A 19,045-nucleotide genomic window follows, 5' to 3' on the forward strand; every position below is an offset into this window, starting at 1 on the left:
TGAGGGCTCCAGCTCTGGCCAGATGAAAACCTGGTCCTGTTCAGTCAGCAAATGGTCACTGATCACCTACCATACTCTGCAGACTGTGCTCAGGGTGCACGGCGTGCAGCAGCGACTCAGACAGGGCCCCTGGTCCCCAGGAATTTACCCTCCAGCCAAGGATGGATGGATGGATGTGGAATGTGCACAGTAGGATGATGCATATGTATGTGGAAAGCTCTGCAAACACCAAGGTGGAGAAGGGAGCTGCAGAGGAAGTGATGGGAGTTCTGAGGAGGGTGTAGGGGACCCTCCTACAGAATCAGTGAACATTTTGAGAAGAGGTGAACTCTGTGCTGTTTTTTTGGAGGGGTCTGAATATGTGAATCTTTGTACTCATTGAGACTTTTATGAATTTAAATGATAGAAAACCAATTCTCATTAAGCTCAGAAAAAATAGAATAGGAATTTCTCTCACATTCCAGTGATTAAGACTCTATGCTTCCAATGCAGAGGGCACGGGTTCAATCCCTGGTCAGAGAACTGGATCCTGCATGCAGTGCAGAATGACCAAAAATTTTTTTAAATAAATGAATTTACTTATTAAATTTATTCATAAATAAATATATAGATTAATTTTATTCCTAAATAATTGATTTAAAATAAATTTAATGAATATTAATTAATAAAATACATATAATTGATTAAAATTTATTAATTCAAATTAATTTTTTTATAAAATAAAATAAATTTAATTAAACAAGATGAATTGGTCTTTTCAACTGGAAAGAATATGGGGTTTATGTCTTACCTGCCAAATCTTGATCTAGGCTCAAATGATGTCTTCAGATCTCTGTCAGTCTGTCTCTTTCGCTCTCATTCTTCTCCTCTTTCTCTCTCCTTTTTCTCTGTTATGGCTCACTATTTCATCCCAATAAGATGGGGAAGAGCATCATTTAAATAGGTATGGGTTCACATACTTTTGTCACTGTATCTCCTTAAGTCAAAAGGGTGGATATTTTCTCTAGTTTCAACAGAAAATTCCCAGAGAAAGATTCTGATTGGATGAGCTTGAGTCACGTGCCAATCCCTGACCCAATCACTGTGGCCAGAGATACTCTTATTGGTCAGGTAGGGGAAGAGATATTATCAAGAAACAGCCAGAAATAACAGTTTTTACTGTTTTCTCAGTAAAAGAAAATGTAGGAATAATAACCAAGGAGTGGAAATTCACAAGGACACCACCAGTCATTTGAGTCTGCTCCAAAGCAGGGTTGGTAAAGAACAGTTTTTGGGAAGGAAGGTTGAAAGCTAAAGTTGACTAAGGAGCGTGCATTTTAGTTTTGGACATTAGGGAGCCATTTCAAGCTTTTATGCAGAGGTACATATAACAGAAACTGAAATTTCAGAACATTCATCTGGCAGGTAGGCTTACTATGAGTGCAAGGGATGATATACAGGGAGTCAGGAGACCAAGTAAGATCTTTCAATAGCCCAGGTAGGAGCAGAATATTTATTTAAAGTGTTTAAGTAATAAGTAACAGAAATTAATTCTGACTAGCTTAATTTACTGGAGAAGGCAATGGCAACCCACTCCAGGCCCCTTGCCTGGGAACTCCCATGGGTGGAGGAGCCTGGTAGGCTGCAGTCCATGGGGTCGTGAAGAGTCAGACACAACTGAGCAACTTCACTTTCACTTTTCACTTTCATGCATTGGAGAAGGAAATGGCAACCCACTCCAGCGTTCTTGCCTGGAGAATCCCAGGGACGGAGGAGCCTGGTAGGCTGCCGTCTATGGGGTCACACGGAGTCGGACATGACTGAAGTGACTTAGCAGCAGCAGCTTAATTTAAACAAAATAAGATAATGAATGATCGAAAATCTATTGGGGATCCATTGGGACTTTACTGGAGTTTCTTGAAAAATCAAGGTAAATGTTGAGAAGCCAAGGTTTGGAAAGGTCAGGAGGTGAGCCTACATTTACTGATGAAACAAAGTTACTATCACCTTGGACCAGATTGAAAAATTTCTGGTCTCTGTCTCAGCTATAAATTTTCAGATTCCTAGGTGAGAGGATCTGAGGGTTCCAGCTTGGATCAGGTGCACTACCCTCTCCCACCAGATCTATTTTTTTATGGTCAAAGGAGAGGAGAAGAATAAATGTTCTGGTGTATATAGTGGTGGGGGCGGGGGTTAGTGTTTTTCAAAATAAGGGGGCTCATTGTGTGTCGGTAAGCCACCCTCCAAAGGATGCAATCTTGTGAGCTGTACTGGCATAGAAGGAAGCAGGGTTTTTGCTAGAGGAAGGAATATGAATATTCATAAGTTTACATTTAGAACAGAGAGTTCAAATGAATGGTTAGTAGATTGCTATATTTCATTTATAATATTATTTTTAAAATAATTTGTTGAATGCCTTTAGCTGGGATTTTCACCATTCTCAATAATCTTGCATCTAGTCCATTTTAGTCCTTGATGTTACCTGTCCAATTTTATATACCTGGAAAGCATGAGAGTTTCCCCCCCCCCCCACCCCGGCAAATAATTGCTTTACAATGCTATGCTACTTTCTGCTGTACAAGAACATGAATCAGCTATGTGTATACATATATCCTCTCTCAACTCCCCTACCCCTCTAGGTCATCACAGAGCACCAAGTCAAGCTCCCCTGCTATACCTTATGTTCTTACTAGCTATCTATTTTACACATGGTAGTGTATATATGTTGATGGAAAGCATGAGAATTTTTTAGTCTTTCAGAGAACTTAACTTGGTGTTTTCACTGAAAAAAAAAAAGCAAGTAGAAATGGAATAATGGAAGAATAATCAGTATTCTGAGAGATTAGATCCCCTGTTAATGTTCCTACAGCATCAGGTACTTTAGTTGCGGGTATATTACCATTTATTGGAATTATTGTATACTACCTGCTTTTTCACTAAACTCTTAAGTAACTTCATGGGAAGGACCACATGTTTTTTACTTACTATTTTATCTCCTGCATGTTGCTGGCATATAGTGGTTACTCAATATTTGTTTAAATTGACTATGTATTTGATAAATGAATTTGAAACCTTTCTATAGACGTGCTTTAGAGGTGTTGCTTACCGGACCAAACTCTCAATTTTTGATCCATAACTTGAGGTCCTGGTTTTAGCACTGAATGGCCCCTCTCCCAGGAAATCTCTCAGTTCTGGGAAAACTGGCATAGTTGTTGATACCATTTATGAACAACAAACGGTTTACGTCATACCATTTATGAACAACAAACATCTACGGTGACCTAAACGGTTACGTGTAAGTCAATCCTACCTCTTAGCCCCACCACCATGAAACTTCTCATTAACTTTGTGTAATTGCTTTGCACTGAATGTTTGCATTCTCCCAAAATTCACATGCTGAAGTTATGATGAACTCCAGTGTGATGTTATTTTGAGGTGGAGCTTTTGGGAAGAAATTCGGGTTAGATGAGGTAGTGAGGGTGGGGCCCTCATGATGGAATTAGTGTCCTGAAAAAAGAGGAGGAGACAAGAGATCCAACTCTTGGGCCATGTGAAGACACCACAAAGTAGTATGTAAACTGGGAAGAGGATCCTCATCAGGACCTGTATCTGTCCGGGCTTGACTTTGAACTTGCAGTCTCCAGAGCCATGAGAAATAAGTGCTTGTGGTTTGAGGCACCCAGTGTATGGTGTTACAGCAGTGTGAGCAGACTAAGACAGCAGTGGTTTCCCCATTGACACAGGAGTGAGGGGAAACTCACTCCTGGGAGCTGGATGATTTGCTTGAAGGTACAGCATCAATCATGGTGGATTTAAAAACTCAACTGCAGCTTGCAAATCCCTAATCTGCTCTTCCCTCTACATGACAATGTTCCTAGAGTTCAAAGTACTGAGTTATGAACTCTTGTCCTCAAGGACTTTGTAGCCCAAAGATAAAGTTGTGCACGTGATGAGTAACACGGGGGCCCTTTTTGCATCACATTTATCACAGATTTATGTTTTATTTTCACAGTTCTTCTGGCAGATGGTAGTATCGGGTTGTATTAGTCAGGGTTCTCCAGAGAAACAGAACTAGCAAGATATTTATATAGAGAAAGACATTTACTACGAGAGATGGGCTCACAAGATGCGAAGACCCGACTCTTTGGAAGAGACCCTGATGCTAGAGAAGATGGAAGGTAAAAGGAGAAGCGGGTGTCAGAGGATGAGATGGTTAGCATCACCGACTCAACGGACATGAATGGAGCAAACTCCAGGAGATAGTGGAGGACAGAGGAGCCTGGTTGTGCTGCAGTCCATGGGGTCACAAAGAGTTGGGCAGCCCTAAGCGATTGAACAACGTTAGATCCTACGCCATAGATCCTGTTCCCACTGCAGACTTTTAGCCAGATGGGTCAGGAATGTTGTGTCATGACGGGATGAATAGAATAGTCACACTTCTAGAGAAAGCTTTACCCTAACTTACTCCATGTTTAGACTTTGAAGTTATATTCAAAAGACAGTAGGTGGGGCATGTCCTCAAAAATCACCTTTGGCTCAGGTATGTTCACCAAGCAGAGACAGGAAGCCCAAGAGATATGAAGGGCAGGCTGACATCTGGGTCAGCACCCTTGCACCATAGTCCAGTCCAGGGGTACCTGGAGCTCTGAGCAATCAGATTAGCCTGGGGTAGGGACCTGGAGGGTTCATTGCCTCCCTTCAGAAACCGGGATTAGCAGCCCAGATGATCCTCCAGCATCTCAGAGAAGGCCCTTTAATTTCAAAATTTAGAAGGAGAGAAGATAATTATGTGAAACCATGACAACTACTGCTACCCCCGCTGTCATCATTTACCAGACACCATTATGTGCCAAACACTCTGCTGGTCACATTACATACCTTCTCTCGTTAAATTTCATCTAATGTAAGCCCTGTGATTACACGGAGATGTGGCCATTATAATTTCACTTTTACAGAAGAGGAAATGGATGCTCTGAGAATTTAGGAGACTTACCTGGGATTGGAAGCCACAGAACTGCATTCTAAGACCGAGCTTTCTGATTCCCAAACTAAGCAGTCGTCTTGCAGAATTGCCTCTCTACAGTTGCACAGAAAATAAACATTGAATAAACACGATCTCAGTGGCCTATGGCCACTCGTTCATTTGTTCCTTTATTCAACAAATACAATTACGCTTGTACTGCAAGGCACTCTAAAGTGTTTTAGAATTTCAGTGATCAAAAGAAATATCCTTGCCTTTTTTGAGCTTGCCACTCCTGTTCTAACTTTTTAAAAATTAGTATTGCTTAGCTGACAATTTGGAGAAGGCAATGGCACCCCTCTCCAGTACTCTTGCCTGGAAAATCCCATGGACGGAGGAGCCTGGTAGGCTGCAGTCCATGGGGTCGCTAGGAGTCGGACACGACTGAACGACTTCACTTTCTCTTTTCACTGTCATGTATTGGAGAAGGAAATGGCAACCCACTCCAGTGTTCTTGCCTGGAGAATCCCAGAGATGGGGGAGCCTGGTGGGCTGCCGTCTTTGGGGTCGCACAGAGTCGGACACGACTGAAGCAACTTAGCAGTAGCAGGAGCTGACAATTAACATTAATATGTTGTTTTTTTTCTTTTGTAATTTGGCCACAATGGAATTTGAGAAAGAGTAAATATTCATTCTCTTTTTTTAACCCAGTTTTTTATTTTATTCTTTTTTTTTTTTTTTTTTTTTTTTGCTTTTTCATAATGCTGTCATTTCAGAGCCCGTTTTGAATGCCTTGCTGGCCTGGATTATGCAGATCTGTGTGTTGGAGTTATTATATTTCAGTCCTGACATTTAAGTTTCGGCTCTGTGGTCATGCCTTTGGTAATCATTCAAGGGAAACCGGAAACCACCAATGAGTATATGAGACTGAGCATGGGGCAAAGAGGAAAGTACACTCATCAAGAGCCTCGCTGAAAGGAGACAGTGTGAGGATGTATTTGGGGAAGATGTGGGGCAGGAGTTGGGAATTAAAAGTGATAAAAGCTCCATAACTTTGCTCTAAAGATAGGATTCATGCCCATAAGGGAAGGGTTAATGGAGGATAAGAAGGTGCTGAGAAAGGCATCCAAGTGGAAGGGATTTCAAACCACCAGGAGGACGTTGGAAAGAGCCACAACATTTTGTAAAAATGAGAGTGTCTTGAGAACTGAAAAAAGGTTAAAGAAAACAGTGACTCTGTTTTCCAAAACATGTAAATTAGCTGACAAATGAAAAAAATGGTGACACCCAAAGCAGTCTGAGTAGGCATTTAAGGGATAGTGTGAGTCAGGGAAAGGCCTGGGGAACAAGGGAAATAGCAAAGCAGATGGAAAATTAACTGAAAATTGAGACACACTGAATGGGTTATGGTGGCATTTATGAAACTGTAAGGAATTAAAGTCTGAAGGGAAATAGTGAATAATAAATATGTCTAGAGAACATTGCAAACAATCAGATTTGGGAAGTTAAAGGAGAGTTACGAGGCAAAAGAGAGAAAATAGAAATCTGGAGGAAGGAGACATTTTAAGTAATAGTTAAAAGCTTATGCAGCACATATTTGGATGGCTTATTTTTTCTTTCTTTCTTTTTTTTTTTTAAATTGGCCTTTTCAGGTGGTACTAGTGGTAAAGAACTTGCCTGTTAATGTAGGAGACATAAGAGACTCGGGTTAGACCCCTGGGTCAGGAAGATCCCCTGCAGGAGGAAATGGCAACCCACTCCAGTATTCTTGCCTGGAGAAGCCCATGGATAGAGGACCTTGGTGGGCTACAGTCCGTGGGGTCACAAAGAGTTGGACACGATGCAGACCATATATGGATGACTTTTTTTTTTTCTTTCTTTCTTTTTATTGGGGTATAATTGCTTTACAATGTTGTGTTAGTTTCTGCTGGACAAAGATGTGAATCAACTGTAAGTGTACATATGTCCCCTCCCTCTTGGACCTCCTTCCTGCCCAGCCACCCCCATCCCACCCTCTCGGTCATCACAGAGCACCGAGCTGAGCGCCCTGTGCTGGACAGAAGCTCCCCACCAGCTATCTGTTTTTCACGTGGTAGTGTATATATGTTAACCCGTCTCCCACTCCATCCCACCCTCTCCTTCCCCCGCTGGAGTCTGTTCTCTACATCTGTGTCTCTACTCCTGCCCTGGAAATATGTTCGTCTGTACCATTTTTCTAGATTCCACATATATGCCTTAATATGTGGATGGACCAAGAATCTGTCATACAGGGTGAAGTAAGTCAGAAAGAGAAAAGCAGATATCGTATGGTTGGCTTTTGACAAAAAGAAAGCACTCTGGCAATGAGGGAATGGAATGGTAGCAATAAGCATGGCTTTACAGGGACTAACAAGGCTGTGTTTGGGGCAGTGTGTTAGGAAATATGTCAGAGTAGAAAACTGTTTTACAAAATGCATGGAAGCTTTATGTAAAGGCTTAGCAACATCTGTGTACAAGAAATTGGACTGGATGTTTTCATAAACTATTGCTAATCCCACTCACAAAACCTGGAAGTTAGGGATCTGTTAGGTTAAACCACACAAAGCCATCACGGTTAGTTCATATGGTTTAACCTGATCCCTTTTTACAAAGAATGAAATTGGAAGCTCAGAGAATTTTAAATGTACAACCCTAAGAGACAAAGCTGGGGAGCAGCAGAGGCAGGGTTTGATCCCAGCAGTTGCTAGATAGCAATTCATTCTTTTGTTCATTCTGCACCTGTTTGTCTTAGCACCTCCTATGAGCCAGGCGCTCTGTTCAGCACTAGCAATAAAATACAAAACAAGGCAGGAGAGGTCCCTGCCTTCATGATGGATCTGCTGGTTAAGAAAACAAGGCAAAACACCAAAGACAGTCCTGAATAGCTGTCCGATAGAAATATAATGTAAGCCATTTATCATCTTAAATTATCTGGTAGCACTTAGAATAAGTAAAAAGAAGATGAAATTAATTTTAATGATGTATCTTATTGCAATCAACGTGTCTAAAGTATTGCAACATGAAATCAATATAAATTTATTCATGAGATTTTACACTTTTCTTTTTTTCATACAAAGTCTTCCAAATCCAGTTTCATCATGCCCTTTTGGCACATTTCTATTCACACTAACCACATTTCAAATGCTCCATAGCCACCTGTAGTTGGTGACTGCTGTTTAAAGCAGATCTTGATAAGATCTTGAAAGATCCTGAAAGAACTTGATAATTCTGACCCAATTTTTTTTGGTGGTGATAATGTAGGAAAAACAGTCCACCATGTTTTTCCATGTTATTTCTGACCTATATACGCCAACCATTCATAGGGCACAAAATACAAGGGACAGAAATGTTTCTTTCACCTGAGACTTCAGCTTCATACGCCTGAGGCTGTAGGTACCAAAGGAAACTTGGATGTATGTGCATCACATAATTTACATATTTTCTGTTACTGATTAAAAACAGCTTGGTACTTCACAATCAACGGACAAAAATAATACAAAAATGAATCCTCTGCAAGCCACCAGAGCCTTCCCCAAATCCACATTTTGCCAGCATGCCCTCGTGTGTTTATTGCTGACGGAAATATCGAGGATGTAATTCGAAGCTTAGCAGCAGCCAGAATTTCTGATACTTTATCTGGTCACTAAAAGTTTGTAATCAATTTTCGAGAGATAAAACAGTGATAAGATTTTACTGTTTAATACAAGTGCCCAGCAGGTGTTAATGGGGACCAAGCAGTGGGGTGTAGAATGGTTTTTCCCTGGGTAAAGAATTTTTCTCTAGAGTAAGTTTAAGTGGGAAGAAAGCCTGCGGAAATATGGATTGTCCTTCCTAGAAATTGGATGGTGGAATTGAAGGTAATAGGTACTTGTTCCCTGCCAACTTCATAATGAAATTACTGTTGAGCAAAAGAAATTCTGTTAGAGGGCTTTTTTTCTCCCAAGGGACAGAAGACTCTTAATAGGAAGAAAGCTAGAAAGAAAGGAAGGAAGGTAGAGAATATAAACACTGAGTATATGAACTCATTGGCCCAGAATATTGAATCTTAAAGGAACACAGAACAGTTGGAGTTATCAGAATTTCCTTACAGTTGTTTCCATATAATCTGAAGAAGAGAAATGACATCTAAATAATGTCCCTGCTAATTCCATCTGATTTCACTACAAAATGGGAGGCAAGGGAAAGAGTGGGGGGAACAGAAGTGGGGAATGAAAAAAGAGAGAGATTTAAGTACATTCAACTGGCAAATCGGAAGAAGAGCAGGTGCTCAACAGGGCATGCCAGCTCCTAGATTAAAGCAGTGACAGGGACATCCATTCACACAGCATAACCCTGTGAATGGCTCTCCTCTGGGCCAGGTGTCCAAGTCAAACCCAAAGGATTCGTCCGCTGGTCCGCCTTTTCCAAACATATAATGAGCCGGGTATTTCCAAAGCTCTTGTGGATGGACTAAATTTCTCAGTTTCACTTACATTTGGGGCATTAGGTAGACTGAACCTGAGCTCTAGTTACCTCAAGTTATTGTACAATCAAAACTTGGCTTGAGAGCTTATTGGATTACATTTAAAACAAGCAAAACCCCTCAGTGAATCAGCTGGCCTAACTGTGAGTTTTAGACTGCAGATACGGAGTGACTTGGTGAGGGATTTTTTTTTTGCCAGCCCAGATAAAGTCCACTGGTGGGCTTTGTCTGTAGTTTTTATGCTGAAACTCCATGGGCAGTGTCCCATCGTGATGTTTCATGGGTCTACGCCCTTGGCTTTGCAGTTTCCTATGTGCAGTGAGTCACTCCTCCCCTCAAAACCTTCCATGATCCTCACGTCCTTCTGATCAAAATCCAGACGCTTAAGGCCCCTATGATCTGGCTTCAGAGATGCTCTGTGGATGCATCCCACTGCCTGTTGTTCTTACTAAGCTATTTCCTACATCCCATAGCACATGTCACTTCCTTTGCTGACTCTCTTTTGTTGAAGATGACTCCTCTGCTCCGAATATTCTTCCCCACCTCTTGTCAACCCCTTTGCTCCTGAAGATTCCCCTGGAAGCCCTCCCTATGTCACGGAGCTCACACTAGGGACCTTCCCTCTACGTTCTCACGACTTCTCCTATTTACAGAGCACCAGGACACGAGTGGCCTTCTACGTGCTAGCAACATTTGCGTGTCTATGTCACTGAATTGTGAGAATGGAAGGGGTGGGATGCACACTGTGTTTTCTGTTTCTGTATTTATAGGACTCGCTGTAAGGCCTGGCACATAATAGACATCCAGTAAATAGTTGTTGAATCCATAAATTATCTTCCTAGGAAATGATCAGATGTACCAAATAGGATAGTGATTGCTCTTTGCCTCTTCCAGAATAGCAGTGTTTAATTTTTTTTTTCTGTGTTTAAACAAAGAGTATCTTTGTTAAAAATAAAAAGTATTTGCAGAAAATTTCAAGAGTACAAAGATAACACAAAAGAAAATAGAAAGTACCTGGAATCTTTCCATGCATAGACAAACCCTATTTTTATCTTCTTTTCTGCTTGTTTAACAGTACGTAGTGAGAATTATCTTCATGCCATTAACTTTTCTTGAAAAACATGATTTTTTAAGGACTCAAAGAGGCCATTGAATGGATACACAGAAATGTTCTTTGCCTTTCCCCCACTTTCTTCACCTTAGAGACCTGATTCTTTCCCCAGAGGACAAGTCAGGTCTTGTGTGCTGTGGCTGCCCGGGGGCAGACATGTGATCAATCAGGCCAGTCACATGGAATTGTTGTTATATTCTAGTCCTCTTCCTTAGTATTTTACTTCTTTAGCTGCTGTTGTTGTTAAGGGAATATAAAGCAAGAAAATGCTCCAGCTTTGAGATACCCTGCCTTTCTGGAGGTGTTTGATTGCTTTTAACCACCATACTGCATTTGCTGACTATCTGCTAAGTGCTACGTTTTCTGGACATCTTTAACAGCGTCACAGTTTTCTCAAGCTGAAAAGGAAATGTGAATCCCTGAGAACCTTCCCTCCCAAATCCTGTCTTGTTTCATGTCAGCACTGAGCCTGGCTACAGGCAAGTGGTTTTGAGAAGGGAGGGTTGGAGATGGAGTATTGTGAGACAGACAAGCATCCCTTGTGATAAAGATAACTGATGGATGTTGTACAGGGCAGACACTGAAGACCCATTCATGATGCTTCTCTCCTCCACCCTCACATCTAACCTGTCCCTAAATACCTGCTAAAAACTTCTCCACTTGATCCTGTGTGTTGGGGCTCCTGCTCTTCCTTCTCCTCCTCTTTTGGGGTCAAAGCCAGCATCATCTCTAACCTGGATTAATAAGAGCACTGTAACCAGTCCCCCATACTCACTGTGGTCCTCTGCAAGCCTGTTCTCTACACAACCTTCAAGTCTGATTATATCACTGGTTAAAATCTTCAATGTCCTTCTATTGTTTTAAAGCAAAGACAGGACTCCCTAAATGGCCTGAAAAGCTTTGCACTGTCTGCCCCATTCACATTCTCACCCACACCACAGCCCACAGCCCCTTGGCTCTCTCTGCTCCAGCCGCACTGGTTTGCACTCAGGCCTTGGTAAGCACTACCACAGGACCTTTGCCCATGCTGCCCCCTTTGCTTGAGTGTGCTTGTGTCTTTTCTTATCTAGTTAATGCTGCCTCATCCTTCAGGTCAGGCTGCACTTCCTTATAGAAGCCTGGCCTGACCCCCATTTCACTTTCACGGAGCACATACACCCCCACCCCTGCCATCCTGACACTTGTCATCTGTTGTTGTTGAGTCACAAAGTCATGTCTGAATCTTTGCGGCCCCATGGTCTGTAGCCCACCAGGCTCCTCTGTCCATGGGATTTCCCAGGCGAAAATACTAGAGTGGGTTGCCATTTCCTTCTTCAGGGGATCTTCCTGACTCGGGGATCAAACCTACATGTCCTGCATTGCAGATAGAGTCTTTACCACTGAGCCACCTGGGAAGCCCAACACTTGTCATATATCTGTAATTAACCAATTAATACCTGTCCTCTCTCTTAGACTATAAGCTTCTGGAGAGCAGGATCATGTCTATTTTCTTGTTTATCCCCAGTCAACTAGCTGATTACTGGCATGTAGCAAATATTTAATAAATATTAGGTGAACAAATAATGAATTAATGGGATATCATTTCTTTGATGTTGTATACCATGTGGCTTGTGAGCAAGCAGTTTCCTTTAGAGTAGCTTATTAAAACATGCTTTCAGATCCTCTTGTTAGAAGATCATTGAACAAAGGTCTGTAGTCTGACAGGACAAAAATGTTCCAACTCATCTGTTAATTGCAACCAGTTACGGGAGTCTGGGAGTGATTACAGGCTCATGGAAAAGAGTGCATGGAGATGAGCAGAGCCTGCACAGGTACTGATGCTTCCACAGGTAGAGGCTGCTGGCAATGAGTTTACACCTTCTCAGCGTTACACGGATGGTGGCGTCCGCTCATTTGTCTGAAACCTCTTAGATTTTTCCCTAAACATTTGTCTTTCTCTCTTCCTTTCTCCAGATTCATGGTCAATGTGACGTGGGATGGCAAAGACTTGTCCTTCACCGAGGAAGGCTACCAGGTGCATCCCAGACTCGTGGTCATCGTGCTGAACAAGGACCGTGAGTGGGAAAAGGTGAGCATCCTTCCATGTGCCAAATACAGGGGAGGCAGGAGGGGATGGGCAGAAGCGGGCTCAAACTCCTCCTTTCCCCAAAGCATTTCCCCCTGAGCGGCTGCAGATGCCATCTCAGGGCCCCGCTGGGAACAAGACAGACAGATACTGTCAGGCGTGATGGAGGTGCTTTCCCTGGGTGGACTCAGGCTGTTGTGTGTTGCTTTCTGCATTGGGTTCACAGATCTGAGTAGGGAGCATCCTGGAAGGACTTGGAATAATTTAAAGTCAGTGAAGTTTGGTTCACATCATTACAGTAGCAAGTACTGACTCTATGGCAGTGATCACACCGGTTTGTCTAAGCCTCATAACTTGGTATCATAGTCACACATTTGGCCCTTGAGTGAACCCCCTATATCTTCATTTGTTTGGTCTTTTGCTTTGAGTCCAGTCAATTCCAAAACTTAAATGTATCCATTCTTCAAGTCATGGGTTGGAGACGGATGTTCTGTTTCTTGTAAAGCACATTTTCCAGCACATGTATGTTAACTATTAAGAAATATAAAAACTCAGTGTACAGGAAAAGCTTATCTGACATACCACACAAGCTGTGTCCTGAGTCAGAGAGGAGAGACTTCACAGGGAGATGGAGATGATCCTGTGAGTATAGTGGCAACATCTGGCCCAGCGACATTCTTCCTCCCCCATAACCAACTCTCAGCTCTCAGTTCAGTTCAGTTCAGTTCAGTCGCTCAGTCGTGTCTGACTCTTTGCAACCCCATGAATCACAGCATGCCAGACCTCCCTGCCATCACCAACTTCCAGAGTTCACTCAAACTCACGTCCATCGAGTAGGTGATGCCATCCAGCCATCTCATCCTTTGTCGTCCCCTTCTCCTCCTGCCCCCAATCCCTCCCAGAATCAGGGTCTTTTCCAATGAGTCAACTCTCCCCATGAAGTGGCCAAAGTATTGGAGTTTCAGCTTCAGCATCACTCCTTCCAGTGAACATCCAGGACTGATCTCCTTTAGGATGGACTGGTTGGATCTCCTTGCAGTCCAAGGGACTCTCAAGAGTCTCCTCCAACACCACAGTTCAAAAGCATCAATTCCTCAGTGCTCAGCTTTCTTCACAGTCCAACTCTCACATCCATACATGACCACTGGAAAAACCATAGCCTTGACTAGACAGACCTTTGTTGGCAACATAATATCTCTGCTTTTCAGTATACTATATAGGTTGGTCATAACTTTCCTTCCAAGGAGTAAGCGTCTTTTAATTTCATGGCTGCAATCACCATCTGCAGTGATTTTGGAGCCCCCCCAAAAGAAAGTCTGACATTGTTTCCACTGTTTCCCCATCTATTTTCCATGAAGTGATGGGACCAGATGCTGTGATCTTAGTTTTCTGGATGTTGAGCTTTAAGCCAACTTTTTCACTCTCCACTTTCACTTTCATCAAGAGGCTTTTAGTTCCTCTTCACTTTCTGTCATAAGGGTGGTGTCATCTGCATATCTGAGGTTATTGATATTTCTCCTGGCAATCTTGATTTCAGCTTGTGCTTCTTCCAGCCCAGCGTTTCTCATGATGTACTCTGCATATAAGTTAAATAAACAGGGTGACAATATACAGCCTTGACATACACCTTTTCCTATTTGGAACCAGTCTGTTGTTCCATGTCCAGTTCTAACTGTTGCTTCCTGACCTGCATATAGGTTTCTCCAGAGGCAGGTCAGATGGTCTGGTATTCCCATCTCTTTCAGAATTTTCCACAGTTTGTTGTGATCCACACAGTCAAAGGCTTTGGCATAGTCAATAAAGCAGAAACAGATGTTTTTCTGGAACTCTCTTGCTTTTTTGATGATCCAGCAGATGTAGGCAATTTGATCTCTGGTTCCTCTGCCTTTTCTAAAACCAGCTGGAACATCTGGAAGTTCACGGTTCACATATTGCTGAAGCCTGGCTTGGGGAATTTTGAGCGTTACTTTACTAGCATGTAAGATGAGTGCAATTGTGTGGTAGTTTGAGCATTCTTTGGCATTGCCTTTCTTTGGGATTGGAATGAAAACTGACCTTTTCCAGTCCTGTGGCCACTGCTGAGTTTTCCAAATGTGCTGGCAGATTGAGTGCAGCACTTTCACAGCATCACCTTTCAGGATTTGAAATAGCTCCACTGGAATTCCATCACCTCCATTAGCTTTGTTCGTAGTGATGCTTTCTAAGGCCCACTTGACTTCACATTCCAGGATGTCTGGCTCTTGATGAGTGATCACACCATCATGATTATCTGGGTTGTGAAGCTCTTTTTTGTACAGTTCTTCTGTGTATTCTTGCCACCTCTTAATATCATCTGCTTCTGTTAGGTCCCTACCATTTCTGTCCTTTATTGAGCCCATCTTTGCATGAAATGTTCCCTTATTATCTCTAATTTTCTTGAAAAGATCTCTAGTCTTTCCCATTCTGTTGTTTTCCTCCATTTCTTTGCATTAATTGCTGAGGAAGGCTTTCTTATCTCTCCTTGCTATTCTTTGGAACTCTGCATCCAGATGCTTATATCTTTCCTTTTCTCCTTTGCTTTTCACTTCTCTTCTTTTCACAGCTATTTGTAAGGCCTCGTCAGACAGCCATTTTGCTTTTTTGCATTTCTTTTCCATGGGGATGGTCTTGATCCCTGTCTCCTATACAATGTCATGAACCTCCATCCATAGTTCATCAGGCACTCTGTCTATCAGATCTAGTCCCTTAAATCTATTTCTCACTTCCACTGTATAATCATAAGGGATATAATTTAGGTCATACCTGAATGGTCTAGTGGTTTTCCCTACTTTCTTCAATTTAAGTCTGAATTTGGCAGTAAGGAGTTCATGATCTGAGCCAAATTAGTCATCACAATATCGCGTGGAAAGCAGAATAAAAGATAATGAAAAGGAAAAAGGGTTATATTGTTATCACATCTTTTTGGACAAGCAGTGCCACGTCTCTGAACCACTTTAGCAGCCCCAGATTTGTCTTCACTTGGCACATCAGACCTAGGGGTAGGAAGACATGGGATATAGTGTGGAAGTCATATTATACTTTACTAGGATCAGAAAACAAGACTGTGCACACAGAAGCATTGCCTTTGGGGTAGGGGGCCAGTGAGAGATCCCTGCTAGGGGATGATGAAGAGGAAGTTTCAGAGTTTGTTTTGCTACATCCAGTAGCTACAAAGCTCACATTCCTTCCAGTGCACTTGAAACAGTGACCACAGCCGACTATATGCTGGAGCCTAAAATAAGTCTATTTAAAAGGATTAAAATATGCCCAGTGCGTTCTTTGACCATAGCAGCATTGAAATAAAAATTAATGATAAGAAGATATGCAGGAGACACAGGTCCGATTCTTGGGTCGGGAAGACCGCCTGAAGAAAGAAATGGCAAGTCGCTCTAGTACTCTTGCCTGGGTGATCCCATGGACAGAGGAGCCTGGTGGCCTACAGCACATGGAGTCACAAAAGAGTTGGACATGACTTAGCAACTAAACCACAGCAGTGAAAGCACAGCATATCAAAATTTGAAGAATAACGTTGGTGACTTGCTAATAGGGAAATCCATAGGTTTCAATGCTTATAATTTTATAAAAAGGAAATTGTAAAGTCAATGATTTAAGCTTCTACATTAAGGCACTAGGTAAAAAAGAGAGCAAACGAAACCCAAATGAAGTAGAGGAAGAATATGATAAGCATAAAAATCAACAAAGTAGAACATAAAGTATAAAGAAAATCAACAAAGCCAATAGACAATCTGAATAGTTCCTGAGAAACTTGATTCAAAAGTAAAACCCTTCCCATTTAAAAAAAAAAAAAAACTTCAGGCCTAAATGGCTTCACTGGAAATTCTATCTATCAAATATTTTAAAAAGAAATAATGCAAATCTACACAGAGATTTTCAGTATTTTAGTAATCATAGTTCAGCAATATATTGGAAAAGGAAACTACATTATGGATAAGTGGGGTTTATTCTAGGAATGCAAAATTGGTTTAACATCAAAAAATAAATCAATATAATTTGCCATATTGACATAATAAGGAGAAAATTATATAATCATCTCAATAGATGCAGACAAAGCATTTGACAAAATCCAATATCCATTTTTTTTTTTTTTACTGGAATATAATTGCTTTAGAATGCTGTGTTGGTTTCTTTGTACAACATCATGGACCAGCCATATGTGTACATGTATCCCTCCCTCAGGAGCCTCCCTCCCACCCCCTCATCCCACCCCTCTAGGTCATCAGCGGGCCCCAAGCTGAGCTCCCTCTGCTGTACTTCCCACTAGCTATCTGTGTTACACGTGGTTGTGTATGTACCAATATCCATTCTTGACAAACAAGGACCATTCCTCAATCTGATAAAAGTTATCTATGGAAATTCTATAGCTAATATCTTGTATAATGATGAGATAATGAAAATAGGTTCATAAATATATATTAGAATGATTTTTGATGAATAATTATAACAATGGGAGAAAGGAAAGCCTTTTCAATAAGTGCTGCTAGGTCAACTGGATATTCTTAGTGAGGGAAAAAAAAATGCAAAACAAACAGAAAGCAACCTTGACTCAGTTCATACTATACACAAAACCTTAAAAACAGACTTAAATGTAAAATTTCTATAAGAAAAAATTAGGAGGATATTTTTGAGCTATAAGAAAGCATACTGTAAAAGTAATAAACTGAACTCCATCAAAATTTAAATCTTTTGCCCATGTATAGACACTGTTAGAAAATGAAAAAGTCAAGCCACACATTCAGAAAAAAAAATTTTTTTTAATTATCTGAATCAAAGGACTCATATCCAGAATATATAAAGAACTCCTATAAATCAATAATAAAAAGAAAATAAAAAAAGAAAATCAACACAATTAAAATGGGAGATTGACTTAGGAATTTTACCCAAAAATTTAGTCAAATGGCCATTAAATACATGAAAACATGCTTACTATCTGTGATAGTCAGAGACATGCAAATTAAAACCACCGTGAGCTACCACTTCATCCCCCTGCTTGGCTAAAATAAAAAGGACCAACAGCACCAAGTGTTGTTAAGAACATGTGGTGGTTTGGTCACTCAGTCGTGTCTGACTCTTTGTGACCCCATGGACTGAAGCCCACCAGGCTCCTCTGTCCATGGGGATTCTCCAGCCAAGAATCCTGGAGTGGGTTGCCGTGCGCTCCTCCAGGGGATCTTCCCAACCAGGTATTAAACCCAGGTCTCTTGCATTGCCGGTGGATTCTTTACCATCTGAGCCACCAGGGAAGCCCTTATGATCCAGCAATTTCACTCCAGCAATTCACTCCAGCAACTCACTTTAGTGTTTTTGCCTGGAGAATTCCATGGACAGAGGAGCCTGGTGGGATACAGTCCATGGGGTCACAAAGAGCTGGACATGACTGAGTGACTAACAGTATGATCCAGCACTCCTAGGTATGATCCAGCAATTCCACTCCTAGGTATTTACTGCAAAGGCATGTAAACATATACCCCAAAAGTAATATTTGTGAAAGACATTCATAATAGCAAAACATCAGGAAGAAATCAAAGATTCATCAACAAGGATATAGGTAAATACATTATATATACATATTCATAAAATGGATTGAAAATGAAAGTTGCTCAGTCCATGGAATTCTCCAGGCCATAATACTCGAGTGGGTAGCCTTTCCCATCTCCAGGGAATCTTCCCAACCCAGGGATCAAACCCAGGTCTCCCACACTGCAGGCGGATTCTTTACCAGCTGAGCCACAAGGGAAGCCCAAGAATACTGGAGTGGATACCCTATCCCTTCTCCAGCAGATCTTCCTGACCCAGGAATTGAACCAGAGTCTCCTGCATTGCAGGCAGATTCTTTACCAACCGAGCTGTCAGGGAAACCCATAAAGTGGATTGCTACACTTGAATAAGTTGTGAGCTTGTAATACCCACAACAATGTGGATGAATTGCAGAAGCATTATGTTGAACAAAAGAAACCAGACACAGAAGATACTGTATGTCATCTTCCATTTGTATGAAGTTCAAGGAGAGACAACACTAGTCTGTGGGATCACATATCAGAATGATGCCTGGAGGAGGGCATGGCAACCCACTTCAGGATTCTTGCCTGGAGAATCCCATGGACCGAGGAGCCTGGTGGGCTATAGTCCATAGGATCACTCAGAGTCAGACACAACTGAAGCGAATTAGCTTGCACACATGAGAATGATGGTTGCTTTTGTGGAGGAGAAAATTAATAGGAAAAATGCACAGGGAACTTTCTAGTGTTATGACAATATTCCCTGTCGCGAACATTTGTCAAAATCCATCAAGCCACCACAAAAGATTTGATTATTTTACTGCATGCCATTGTATCTTAATTAAAAGATATGTTTTGAAGCCATTCAAACTGAGATACCCTGTACGATTAATTACCAACGTTTACTGAATTTTCA

At 41.6% G+C, this 19,045-nt stretch overlaps 1 protein-coding gene across 1 annotated transcript in view; it reads left to right on the plus strand.

The window, feature by feature from the left end:
• The window catches only part of GRIN2A (glutamate ionotropic receptor NMDA type subunit 2A), a 435,347-nt gene that overhangs the window by 279,163 nt on the left and 137,139 nt on the right, over positions 1 to 19,045 (plus strand). The window contains exon 4 of the mRNA XM_025275634.3: positions 12,484 to 12,598. Within this exon, the coding sequence (XP_025131419.1) occupies positions 12,484 to 12,598 (115 nt within the window). The remainder of the gene's footprint in view (positions 1 to 12,483; positions 12,599 to 19,045) is intronic.

The sequence above is a fragment of the Bubalus bubalis genome, chromosome 24 (genome assembly GCF_019923935.1).
Source record: "Bubalus bubalis isolate 160015118507 breed Murrah chromosome 24, NDDB_SH_1, whole genome shotgun sequence".
Lineage (NCBI taxonomy): Eukaryota > Metazoa > Chordata > Mammalia > Artiodactyla > Bovidae > Bubalus > Bubalus bubalis.